The sequence below is a fragment of the Scatophagus argus genome, chromosome 12, assembly GCF_020382885.2.
Source record: "Scatophagus argus isolate fScaArg1 chromosome 12, fScaArg1.pri, whole genome shotgun sequence".
NCBI classification, from domain to species: Eukaryota; Metazoa; Chordata; class Actinopteri; family Scatophagidae; genus Scatophagus; species Scatophagus argus.
The window spans coordinates 9,780,674-9,794,481 of record NC_058504.1 but is presented as its reverse complement, the minus strand read 5'-3'; the positions used below and the strand labels follow the sequence as shown (position 1 = coordinate 9,794,481).

The 13,808-nt window shown below is 40.3% G+C and overlaps 1 protein-coding gene across 1 annotated transcript in view; it reads right to left on the bottom strand.

Moving 5' to 3' along the window:
• Positions 1-6,176: 6,176 nt before the first annotated feature.
• kdrl (kinase insert domain receptor like) overlaps positions 6,177-13,808 on the bottom strand; it is a 41,508-nt gene continuing 33,876 nt past the window's right edge. Inside the window, exons 27-30 of the mRNA XM_046405577.1 lie at positions 13,375-13,499; positions 11,998-12,076; positions 11,100-11,203; positions 6,177-8,486 (exon numbers count right to left, since the gene is read on the bottom strand). Of these exons, the coding sequence (XP_046261533.1) occupies positions 8,303-8,486; positions 11,100-11,203; positions 11,998-12,076; positions 13,375-13,499 (492 nt within the window). The 3' untranslated portion in view covers positions 6,177-8,302. The remainder of the gene's footprint in view (positions 8,487-11,099; positions 11,204-11,997; positions 12,077-13,374; positions 13,500-13,808) is intronic.

Below are 13,808 nucleotides of genomic sequence, written 5' to 3'. Positions count from 1 at the left end.
CCATCTCAGAATGATGTTTTCTTTAGTAGTTTGTTTAAAATTCTACCTGACAACAATTATTTACACATATTTGAAGTCATGCCATTAGGAAACATCCTTTTACAAGTGATGTTGTATCCTTAGGTTAATTTCAAATCGCCTTTCTTTGAATTTAACAAGAATGAATGAAGCATTAAATGAAAAAGAAACATCAGAGGAGGAGTTTCCATCCTTTCTTGGCACATTTGTTGCCTCAAACAAATGTGATACTGCCTGATCATATGCACTTTGTGATACAGGCCTGTTGCTGATGTTGTCCCGGTCATCTCTGATGAATTTTTTAAGTCAGGCATTTCTTGCAACACCCTTATGAGTACGATAAAAAGAGGAAATGTAAGGACAAAATGCAGCTCTGTATTAGTTGTAATGACATGTCAGGGTCTGAATGTAGTCATAGCTGTTTCAGATTCACCAGTCTGATGCTCAGCATAACCAAACTTGTTCAAAAAAAGGAGTACAGATATCACAGTGTAGTACTAATACTAATAGTAGTAGTAATCCTTTGTAACAAGTCCTTGAATTCATTTATCTTGATTAATTTATCTTCATCTTCCTGAATTAATTGATCACTTACACTATAATCATGTGTCTTAATTGATTTACTAATTATATTTTGTATCATTAATCTAAATTCGCAAAGTAACAAGTAGCAGATACTGCAGTGCAGGTAAAGTATATGTATTTCAATGTATTTATATGTATTTCATTACTTTTCACCACTTCCACAGTGTGCCATGAACAAAACGTGAACTTGGAAAAACGAAATTGAAATTTGACTTTCCTCCCTCATGTGTATTCACTAGATGGTGCAATTGAGTTAGTGATGCTAGAAAGATAGACGTGCAGATAGATCAGTGACTCGGTCTGCTATAACAAGTAATAACTGTAACGAACTTCCATTTTTTGGTCAGTTTTTTCAGGGATTTGAGTTTGCATTCTTGCACACATACTTATGTTCATGTGGCATGTGATGACGAAGTGAAGCACACTTCAATTCTTCTCAAAAGCAGCAAAAGTCTGTTCTTTGCCTGAGCTCAGCACAGCGTGTCTGTGGCAGATCAGTGACAGTCGGTGGTGAAGCAGCTAAAGAATTCAGTTTGTTGCATAACTTCACTGATGTTACTGAAGTGGTCACAGTGTTTCTCTGCAGGAAAAGAAGTAAAACAAGACCATCTGCTACTATTTTTAGAGAAACTGCCTTCACTGCTGATACACAGGCACAGATCCTTCATTTGACATCTGTAATGTGAAACACATGTAAAGCAGGATACTGCAAACACAAGTCATGTTTGTGTATTTTGATTCATTTGCTGAGGATACAACACAAATGGATTTTTGCAAGACTGGAAGAAAATGTCTTTATAAGCGATTGTCTTGAGGATGAATTCAGGTGCTTTGGAGAAGAATTAAAGAATTAAGAATTAAATTTTAAAAAAATATTTTCAGTTTCAGATTGTTCTCTGGAAAATGAGCGCATCTGGATCGTGAAAAAACAGAAAGTTCTTGTTTTTTTCTTTAAACACGTAAATATATAAATACAAGTGGGCTCTGAAAAACGGCCTTTTTATCTCTCCATTTATAAACAGTCTTGATAAACTTTGTTCTGTGCCACAGAGAAAGGAAAAGTTACAGCACTGCCCCAGTGTGTTTATCACTGAACAACACAGAGAGCCTAGAGCCATGCAAACAGCTCTGTGAGGCTGCATACTGGAACAAACTGTCCTTTCAGTTAAACGCCAAACATTAACATGTTATCCATAAGAATGACAACGTGCTGATTCGAAGCAGTGGTTTTTCTTTACCATGTGTGTTAGTTTGTGTGTTAGTTCATACACGTTAACTAGCAATAAGATGCAAAATATGGCCGAGGCTGATGCAAATGTTATTAGTTTTTGAAGATATTTCATACAGAAAACAATTGGAAACAGACACATTTGGTGCTATATGAAAAGTGAGGGAATCCACAAAGTCAGGGTTGACACAATGGGGAGCTGCACCACAATTCAGTCCATCTTTGCTGTTGAGATATCTCAGTCTGGACCAAAACGGTGGACCAACTGACCCATCGTTGGCAATTGTGTCCTTTGAAACATAAAAATAAATAAATAAATCAAAACAGCTGCCTACAAATCTGGTTGACAGCAAAACAACCGAATGCAAAGAAAACACTCTGGGATTTCATTTTCTTTTTCCACGATGTGCAGGAGGATAAACCACAACATGCAACGCAGATGAGAGACGAGCCCAGAGTGCCAGCCACCGCACATTTGGAAACTGCACACAGGAAGCACCGATGTCCCACATTTGGACTCATCGAAGGGTTTTCAGTTCATCAAAAGAGGCCAGAGAGCAGCAGGGAGGCCATACAGGAGCCCAGCAGCACCAGGACCAGACAGAAAGAGATTAACAGGAAAAACAGCTCCAAAACAACCCCACCATGTTCACGTTAATTATGTCACTGTGAACAGCATTTTTTCCCAGGCCCTCCTGGTGCATAAGCACTTTACACACCCCTTTACCCCCCCAACAGAGATGTAAACAATAGGGGCAAGTGGGTGAGCTGGTTTCTTTGCACTTTTGCCTTTGAATGGGCACTGAGGAATCTGAAGGCTCCTGAGGGTGCAGGCCTGACCTGGTTTTCTCTGTTCTCTGGAAACAATTAGAATTTAGACAATTCACGATCAGACGTATGTAGGCCGTGTGCAACCCGTGTTATCGCTGAGCCATATGGAAGCAGCCGGCGATTAGACACATCGCTCTCCTCTGATATAAGTCGGCTTTCTGCTTGTCATCACTAAACTATCAGGGAAAGTCAGAAGGGGAACACATGCTCCGAATAAAGTAAACATTGTGCAATATTTCTTTTTTTTTTTTCCATTGGCATGCCACCACTTTAGATTTAAATTCAGCTTTTTGATGTTTGTGTATAAAGTGTTTTTAGGAGATCTAATAAAGGAAAAAAAAGAACGTGTTTGAATGCTGTTTGATTGTTCTTACTCTAAAATGCTTCATTTCCTGAAGTGTGCTGAAAGCTCTTGAAACTTCAGCAACATCACAGAGGAAGCAACATCACTCACGAAACATTTCACAAAAAAACACACGGGTGGTGAGAACAGGTGGACTCACCAGATGTTGCCATCATCCTCAGCTCTCCTTTGTATTTAGTTCTAATTAGCCAATGTTAGGATGTTAACCGCATATCGCATGTTAATCGCATTATGTTTTAGTAAAAATCCTGCTTGGCAATTCTACTATTTTTTGCCTTTATATCAGGTCAAACATTCACGCAGCTGCTACACTACATTTATATATGAACCTGTTGCATTTCCGATGCTTGTTTTTCCCCCTTCGCCCTTTGGACCACAGCAGTCCTGAAGCCCATTCACTATAAACGTGTCTTTATTTAGCTGTTTGTGTTGTTGCTTCAGGTCTTTCTCTTTGCTCATTAGTGGTGTTTTAAGGGGACAGTTTCCGGCTCATTGTTGTGCATTTAGGTGAGAGGTGCAGATGTGGCCTACCCACCATTCACCTTCTTGGGCAGGGGTCTGGGAATAGCATTGTATGGCCATTTATATGTGTGTGCTGGAGTGCGGCTTTGTGCTGTGTGGTGGACGGCCCCAAATCAGCCTATGATAGGATTTCAAGGTGCACAGATTCAGCTGGTGGATGTTTGGAGTTTTAGAAAATTCCTGTATTCAATGAAGTGTCTTTTTCAAAGATTAATGGTGTGTTTTGCAGCCCTGTTTGCTTTGGGGGGCGAAGCTGTGGAAGAGTTCAAAGACAGGAGAGGTGATTTTTTACAGCAGCTGGATACAAACACAACATTTCTGATTATTAAACACTTAAATCTTTGCACTCTGAAACTAAAAGTTTTTTTTCCTTGTCCAAAACTGAAGTGATATCAAACACATCATAACCCCCCCATGAAGAGCTGTAGTTAAAGCCAGAACATTTTACAGTATTCCTCACATTTGGTCTTAACTCATATCCTCTTGGTTCTGCTGGGTGGTGGATTTATCCCATCCCATGTGCCATCAGTGATGCTCCTCACCACAGAACAAAAAGGAGGACGTATGTGAGTCATGGTGTTGCAGTTTCTTTAAATGCTTTGTTAAGTGGTCTTTATTCCCCACTTAGTAATTTGAAATTGCATGTCCAGCCATGAATAACACTAATAATAATAATAATAATAATGATAATCAGAACAATAATAATAATGATGATAGTCATTTCTTTTACTGATCCGGGGACAGTAGCAGAGAAGCTGAGAGGGATTAATTCATTTGAAAAGGGAAAACGTGTGAAATACAAGTAGAGGTGATGTAAAAACTATGAAATTTATAACCTAACTGAGAACATTAACTGAAATACTGTAGTTAAATACAACTTTAAGGGCGTTGTGTTTTACTTGAGCATTTTATCACCGTATGCTGCTTTATGTCTGTACTTCACCACAGTTCAGAGGGAAATACTGTACATTTGACAGGTATGATTACTGCTTACTTTTCAGATTCAGATTATTGGTACAAACCATCGTTTAAGATTTGAGTGAACCAGTAGTTTGATAAAGTCTCTGCAGTATTTTCTCGCAGTATCTGTGCTGCTCCCACACACACCGTCCTTTCAGGAAAGGGTAGGGCCCGTGCTCATACTTCTACCCGTGTGGAAAAACACTCTGTGTAGGTGTAGATACAAAAACCTTGTTTGTTACAAAAAATATGACAAGCAACAACACCCTCCCTCTCCGACATCCTTCCCTCGTTTGTTTATATCTCATATTCTGGAAATAGTCAGAGGTTGTTGATATGTGTTTGGGTGTAATGTTGGCTGCTCACCTTACGGTAAACATAGTAAATCCTCTGAGGACAAGAGGAGACAGTCAAAGGCCCCAACCTGTCCTGTGGCGTGTGCTCCCCTCTGACACACCCACTGCTGGTAAGCATGGGCACTGTGCCCCACAGGAAGCCCTGTGTGTGTGGCGTCCGCCGGTCGTGACCAGGATGATTAAGTGTTCCTTCCTTTCCTGCTCAGGGGGGCACTGTCAGACAGGCTGCCGACACCTTGTCCTGGCGAAGGAAGCGAGTCTCTCACAGTCCAAGGAGCAACACAGGGGCTGAACGCTGACTGCTTTTCTCTGAGGTTTGACAATTCAGATGGGAATAATTAAGGAGCATTTGATTCTGTGAATCAACTTGATTAGAGTTAAGAATAGTTTGAAGCCTCCGGGCATCTTGCTTGTGCCGGTGGTTCCCAACATGGGGGCTGGGGCCCTTTAAGGGGTTGTGGGATAAATCTGAGAGGTGATTTAAAGGAAAATAAAGGAAAAACACATTTCTGCAGCGCAAATTCATTTTGTGTTTTTGATTGCTTTATTGAGACTGGAACTGGATTATTCTTTACAACTACAAGTCTTTAAAACTACCTAAATGCAAAACCTGTGAAAGGAACTTCATCCTTCGGTTTTACTGCTGACGATGTAGCATGTGATAAGCACAACTTCAGTGTGATTATTCTTCAGTGTTGTTTTGCTTTGAAGGGTCACAAGCACAAAGAGGCTGAGGATCACCAGTTTATGTTACAGTTCACTGATCATTTATTGAGTTTTAGTTCTTTGGCAATATTGGCACAGTTTCATAGAAGCCCCCTGATGTGATTGTGTTGAAATTTTGCTTGCTTGCTGTAGAATATCAGGAAAAAGACGTATTGTTTGCTTGATTAAACTACACAGAACAAATACCGTTTAGACTTGTTCATTGGAGCCATGAAAACCCTATTGTTTTCATTAACAACAAAAAATGTGCAAAACTCTGTCAAGCTTGTAATTGTAGTGATTTTCAGCTGATTATCTGTGATTAAATTAAGCAAAATGGCTACAGTGTGGTCATATCATAACAAGAGACTTCAGCCAGCAGCTTTTTGAGGCTGTAAGACTTATGGCAAAGAAAACCAAACTGTTCAATGACTTTAAATTTTGCTGTTGCGACATTTTACTCTAAACCACAAATGTCAGCGTTGTGGTTGCACTAGAGGAAAAGCCGGGAATAAGGACAGTCAGGATGATTCATCGTGAATCATGAACGTCTGTCCCAAATTCTTAGAGCAACAACTCAGCAATTATGAATCAAGACTGCAAGTGATGTATATAAATATATAGATCTTTATTCATTTATTTACTTCATATGCTCAGTTAACAGTGTTGGGGAACAAGTTAGGGAACAATACTTTCATCAGACTAACTTGTTTTACTACATGAAGAAAAGAGAAAAAGCGAGGAGGTGTTTTGAGCTGCTGCAGGTCTCATAACTCAGATGGGTTGTGTATGAAATAAAATCCCAATACATTTCTCTTTGCTTCCAGGTCACAACTGTGACAGCAGTAACTACAATTAAATTTAAGACAGAAATATAAGAAGTGGTCAGAAATACTGTGCTATAATGTTAGGCCATCAAGAAATAAGCATACAACAAATACTGCAAATGTTAATTTCCTACTGTGTGGTTAAGAGTTAAATAAAAGATGCAAAATAAATCAGGAATCTTTGTAAAATGTGATCCACAACACTGTTTCATAACAATATATATTCAGAATACAAAAATTATACTTTGTATAAAAGTATCAGTGCATAGTCACGTCCTCTCCACATACACAAAACAAAACTGGTCACAAAAGAAACAGGGTTTAGGCATCATCAGGGCTTCGAAATATCTACGTTATATTGTAGTTTACTTACTGACAAATACTGTTTTCTTTAGCGGTCAACAAGCACAAACTGGCTGCATTTCTACAGGGTGTGTGTGTGAGTGTATACGTTAACACAGGTGTGAATGAAGGTTTTGGTCCATAGTACTTTGAGTATGTCCAGTATGACAAATAAAAGCTGTTAAAACAAGGAGATTTTACATGTTAACAAAAAAGAAAAAAAACCCAAACAAACTGTGGACCACAGCAGACTGGTGCTAAGTTTTGTAGCCTGCCCTGCAAGCTTTACTAACACTTAGCACGACAAGAAGGACTGGAGAATATCCACAAGTGTTTCTGTGGGTGCACAGTCCCTCAGCTTAACTACACATGAATACAGCAGCACAAACAGCATGTACATCTGGAGTGAAATGCTGGGACATTACCTGCTGATATCAGGGACACGGCGCTGGAAAATCCTTTGGTTAAATATGAACGTAAATGCACAAACAAAACTGGACTACTAAGTAACAGTGTTTACAATCTAAATAAATACACAATTAATTTTACTAGTGCTTTTTGAATAAACTGCTCCTAAGGAGTCTTGTTCTAAACTCACGTTTCTAACTCAATGCTTTTCTGCTCACATAAATTTTTTACTTTGAGCGACAACAAAAGAAGGAGGTCAGGAGGAGGACTTTAGATGTACAGTAACTCTTTATTTAAATGCTTTCGTGGTCGAGCTGTAATGTTAAATCTGAAGCCGTCTGGTCTTACTCTCAGCTCTATCCTGTTTCCTCCATTAACCTCCTTTAAATTGTGATTTTCCATAATGTGGGGAAGCTTCAGAAACACCCACCACTACAGGACAGAGCACTTCTCTCCTCCGTCACTCTGCCTCTGTTAGCTGAGCTTATATTTTTGGGAAAACTAAAGGGGCAATGGCACCTCAAATAAAAGACCTTTTATAATTAATAATCAATGTTATATTGCTGACCTGCTTTTTGCTTTCTGCAAAGCTGAACTTCAGCTGACCTTCACTTGAGCAGATGGTTGTACTTTGTAATGTTTTTTTTTTTTTTTCACAAGCTGCTTTCCAGATATAAAAAAAGTCTCTTTAGAAGCTCAGCTATCTTCTCCTTTTCCTGCATGTTGTTCTTCACCATCAAATAATGTTAATTCAGACCTGTGGTGAAGTCAGAATCATTGTGGTTTGTTTTCACAGTAGATGAAAGAAATACCTGAGCCTGTTTTCAGCTGTTTGATCACAGTGAATGTGGCGCAAACCAGCAGCATAAACATCAGCCTGCGTCTGAAAAAGTGGAACAGAATCAACAGCCTACAGGTTTCCTTTTTGTTGCTCAGCAGACGTCCTGAAAGGCGGAGGATGCAGAAGTTACAGTTGAGTAGACTGATGATTTTTTTTTTTTCAGAGTGTCCTTTCTCAACACTTTGAGAGGAAATGTCATGTCTTTTCCGCTCAAACTTTGCTACTGAACAGTCCAGAGATAAGAACCAAAACAGAGGAGAACAAAGCAAAGGCATCAAGGCTGTCAGTCAGATGTTCCAGGGGTGGAGCAGGAGCTTACACAGGTGGGGTGGAGTAGCGCACCACCGAGTTGTAGTCAGGTGGCGGGCTGTGACACTCGAGACCGGCGTCCAGGGCTGAATCGTCCAGACTGAAGTCCAGAGAGGGGACTGTGGGTGGGAACTTCTCCTTCTCTGAGTCACTCAGCACAGACTCTTTACTCTTACTCACTGCCTTCATCCTGAAAACACACAAAGAGGTTTGAAATGATTATGACAGGAAGACAAATATCAACTCAAAATACATCATTTTCACGGAGCAATTCAACACAAGCAGCTTTGTAAACATATGAAATGACGGATTCAGATGTTGATTCAAAATGATGATTTTCAGTATTTGCAGCAAAGTCTTTAATGCTCACAGTTTTAAAACATATTCATTAGAGTCAATTAGTCAGTTGGTCAGTCTGGACAAAAGGAAAAGGCCAAACATTCTGGTAAGTGAGAAGTTGTTTTTTTAAGGTCAATTTTAAGCAAAAATATCAAATATGATCTGATTTCAGCTTCATTAGGCTCTTATTTCTTTTCGTTGTGTTCCACGATTGTAAACTGAACATTCATTGGGTTGGGTGGACACAGCTGACATTTAAAAATATCAGTTTAGGCTGTGAGAAATTGTGATGATTGCTTTCACCGTTCACGACAATTTACAATAACATCCTAATTTCTTTACGTTCATGGAGGATGATGGCCAAGTTATTCGTCTTGTATTACACTCCTAATTGGAAAAACAGACCCATGGAATCAGCGTAGTGTGACATGATTATCAGTCAACATCCTGACCAAGAAATGACACAAGACCCAGCGTTCCTCAGTGCTTCTCTCTCAGGGTGAAAACTGGACCAGGCAATGGGTAAACAACCCACTGTGCACTTTAACCTAATGTGCATAACATGAAGCTTTTCTTTCTTTTCACAGCCCCCCCCCCCAAGACAATTTGACTTGACCGCTCTCACAATAGAGGACTGTTTTGATATGCTTTGATTTGAGAAAAGCCCCCTTGTGAAGCTGTACAATCAGACAAACCTCTCCTTATTCGAATATGATGTAATCAATCATCTAGAGCTTTTCTGCTTCGCTTGATGTTCAGAATATGAGTAATTGCCTCTCATTGTTTTGGAGGTTGCTAGGGGTTTCCAGAGTTCCTCTCTCGAGGCCAAGGGGTCAACGCCCAGTGGGGGTAAGTGACGCCGCTGTCCTGGAATGTTGCCCTGGTGAATAACTACCTGCTCAACTTGGCATCAAAAATAGTTAACAATAGTATAATGTTGCTGTGCCAGCGTCAAGCTACAGGTACAGCTGGCATCTGAGCAACAAAATGAGTCAGGGTTAGGCTTATCAGCGCCGAGGGTGAATATCAGCTGGGTTTCTTAGTCTTTCATGACAATGAAATTAATGTCTGATACAGCTTTCTGTGTTCAATCAAAACTGTGTTGCGCACTACTGGCAAAAAGAAGTCAGGCTATGGGAGCGGTGAAAGCAGGTGGACTTCAGCTGGACAAAAGGAGCAGAGCGGGATAGCTAACAGTGGGGGGGCCCTTTTAAAGCCCTCTGAGCTCAAAGGTGGCAGTGATTGAGCAGTTGCCCAGCAAGGAAGTCCTCCCCTCAAAATGCATATCATTCTCTGCATGCCTGGGTTGATTTTTATTTTCTCCCATGCCGACGCTGTGATGGCACGTTTCTTGGTATACTTGAATTGAAGTTTTGAGATCTAGAAGACACCACGAGTGGGCTCGAGTGTTTGTAGAAGTGAGTTTAGTGAGCTGTGAATTACATTGCTTCAGAGAAAGTCCCAAATCTGCAGTGTGTCTGAAAAACTACTTCTCCGCTTTTTGTTAGTTTTTTTAGATCTCATTTTCATGTTTTTTTTATTTACACTTTTTCCTCTTCAACTTAGCTGAGATTTAGGAAATGTGAAGATTTGGGACAATTTACTTTACTGCTGTTGCTCTGTTAAATCTTTTAAGTGGGCGTCACAATACTTTGAAGAAGCATTAAAAGTTTCTGCTGTGCAGGGAACAGCAGAATAATACCACAGAGTTTAAAGTTTAATTACTGAGTTCAGAGGGTGGACCCTGTAAATTAACCCTGCCACTGAGCTGCTGTAAACTTAATATGAAAGGCTTAGGACACCTACAGAGACCCTCACAAGATAAAGATTTACAGAAATTTGACTCAGATTTGGCTTTATCCTCAAATAACTCTTAAAGTGAGAACACATTGTCTCAGTATTTTTCTCATTTATGACAGTTTCACATCCATCCCCTGGCAGGATCCACATCTTAAAGCCATCTAATGATCCACAGGATTTTTTAGTATTTTCTGGAGGTCACCACTTTGACATTATATGTGTTTGTTACCTTGCATTGCATGATACCAGACAGTCATGACTCATAAGTAAGATCCATCTGGGAGGTATCTCATTCAGGACTATTTAGTGAAAACAAAGGGTTTTTTATTGTGCACTCTTAAAACAGCCAAACCTCAAGTGACGCAGCCACTCTGCTTTTGTGCTCAGCCCTTTAGATTGTCACCTTCAAGCTTTTTTCCCTCCCACTTCTCTATTGAGCCAATGTCCCTACCTCATGGTTTCTCCAGACAAAAGGGAAAACTAACCGCTGACGTCTTTTTAAGACAAAAGGAACTTGTGTGTGAGTGTATGACATGTATAGCGCCCACATTCCGGCACAGTGCGGAGGTTTCCAAGCAGGTATTATGCAGTCTCTTCCAGCGTGTTTGTGCTGATCTGTCACTTGCAGGGTGTGTAGAGGTGTTATGTGGTGTAGTGTACGTACGCCAGGGCCATGATGCTCAGAGGTCGGTCCACCAATGTTTCGAGGCGCTTCAGAGTCTGCATGGTGTCAGATGAGAGGCCCATCCCGCTGTCTGACTGACCGCCCTGATGACGACGAGATGATGAGACAGTCAGAGAATAACAATTAAAACCTCACATGTCATCTTCCCTTCTTTGTGATCTGAGGTGGACAATTAACAAATACCTAAAGGTATTAAAAATACTTTTGGTTGTCACACCCGCGAGAGTTAAAAGATTAAAAATGCATGCAAAGTCACTGAGGGCCTTAGAAGTCTTCCAAAAAAACAATGTCAAACTGAAATCTTAACCACCTATAGAACCAATGTTGCTGCATCAGTGACTCTGAGATTTATGTCTGAATGTCACAAGTTAGCTGTCTGTGGTCAAGCGTGGGGTTGACGGCGTTTCTGCTAGAAATGCAGTCAGAACCAACTATTAGCACTTCAGTATTTGGATGCAAAAAATCAGAGGCCATCCAGTCTTTGAGTTCAGCGGGGCAACAGCGCAGAAAATCCAGAATGTTTTAGGAATTTTTATGACCAAATGAGCCCTCAATGGAATATAAATGATAGGTGACAGTGCTGAAGCAATGAAGAATATGGCCAGATGGTGGCAAATAACAAACTGAACAAAACCGGGTCAAGCACATAGCCTCGTGGGACTCCATACTACATGACAGTTGAGGAAGAAATAAAGTATTCACCAGCCAATCTGATACACTTCATTTGGACCACTATGACTAATGACATTCAGGTTTCTCTTTGTAAGTTACTATCAAATGCTTCTAACTAACTAATAGCTTGGCTTAGGATGAAGTTAAGAAGAAGAAGTTAAGGCACAGACTGTTTGTTTTACCTTCGGTTCAATTAATAACTCACCCCGTGATTCTCACTTGTCCCGTTCTCCATGGTAACTTCATCAAAGGTTTTCACACTAGCAGGACGAATCTTGATGTTCCTGGCAAGAAAAAATTTCCAAGCTAAGTCTCCAAAGTACTCGAAAATGATCTCTTTCTGTTTAGAGAATCTTTTGATTACGCTGGAGCCCAGAGGCAGAGTTCAGCAACAAAACCGCAGGAACTTAATCACTTAAATCAACAATGTGCGGCATCTATGACATTTTACTTTGAAAACACACCTTGTTGACTTTGCATTTCAACACCCAGTGGCGAAAACGACTGCTTAATTTGGCTTAAGCGCTAACTGTCTGTACTTCTTTTCAACACCTCCTCAATAAACACACTTGGTGGACCTGTGAAAACCCAAGAGCTCAACAAATATTATTTTAAGCGGACATAAATCTTGAAGCTGGCTTTATGGTTTTTGGTGAAATTCCTCACAGGAGCCACAATACTGAACGATCTCAGCAAGCTGCTGTGTATATATTTCTTATCATGTGCCAATCAGGTCTCTCATTGTCCTCAGGTCAGACCTAATGTTTCTGCAGGTTGAGTTCAATCTGAGCACTACAGGAACACTAATTGTTTTGGATGTCATTCAGTGTTAAAGTGGGAAAATGATTTAGGCATTTCCTTTGCAAAACAGACCCTGCGCTGTTTGCCTCTAACAGCCTGAGGATAAGTTTACATGTCTTTAAGATAAGGTGATTTATTTCCTTTGAATGTCTTAACAAGTTCAAAACTTTATTGTCAAAGATTTGAGCCAGCAAGGTTAATAGTCCACAGCCCAGCTGGCAGCTCTACGAGGCTGGAACATCACAATGACAACACTAACATACTGATGTTTAGCCGTGTAGTAGTTCTGCAGACATCTGGCCATCAACCAAAGTAAGTATGGGACAAAATAAAATCGAGCACTAAAATACAATCCAGTAGCTGTTAAGATATTTCACTCGACACCTCAAATGCCAAACTCATGATCAGAGTCATGGTTGTCTAACTTAATCTGTCACATCAAGCAGAGAAAAGTTCACATCCTACGATTTTTATCAAACATTAACAACGATAGGAGAAGCAACTAAGAAAAAAAAGGATACAAGTTTAATTTTATTGGAAAAAAAGTTTGAGAATCACTGCATTAAACCACAAATGTTTGTATAATTTTTGTGCCAGTCCTACCAGTATGTTAGTATTACAATATTTCTGTCTGGACAAAAGTGGCGGATTGAAAGGTAGACACATCAACCTTACGATCCCTTGAGCTAAGTGTGGCTAAATAAGAGCTCTGCACTGAGAAAAATAGACATAATAGCAACATCTGACTGTGTGCATAGTGTACAAAGATCCATGTTCTCACCAGTTGCCTCCTGAGTCGCGGACGGAGAGGGGTCGCATGGCCGTCTCCTCTGACGGCACTGTGGTGGACGGGTCTCCCGCTTTAGCCAGTAGGGCTGTGTTGATGGGTATGTAGTGCTTCCCCTCCTAAATCAACCAACCAGAGACAGAGCATCTTAGGGTACAACCTTATGCTTCCATGATGCAAATTATAAAGGAACTTAAGTAAGCTGATGCTGTGTGCACGCTAAACAAACAGACATATTCACAAGTTGTTCCACGCCTAATAAATCCAATACAATGTTTATGAAGTTGGTGAAGGGCAGCCGAGACCGTGACCAGACTTCCTGCACTGTAACAATAGCTTTATTAATGAGAGTCGAACCCCTCCACGGTTCTTTATATCCAGACAGGACTTTTTCTCATGAAGATAACTTTCACAGGCTAATTTGTAAT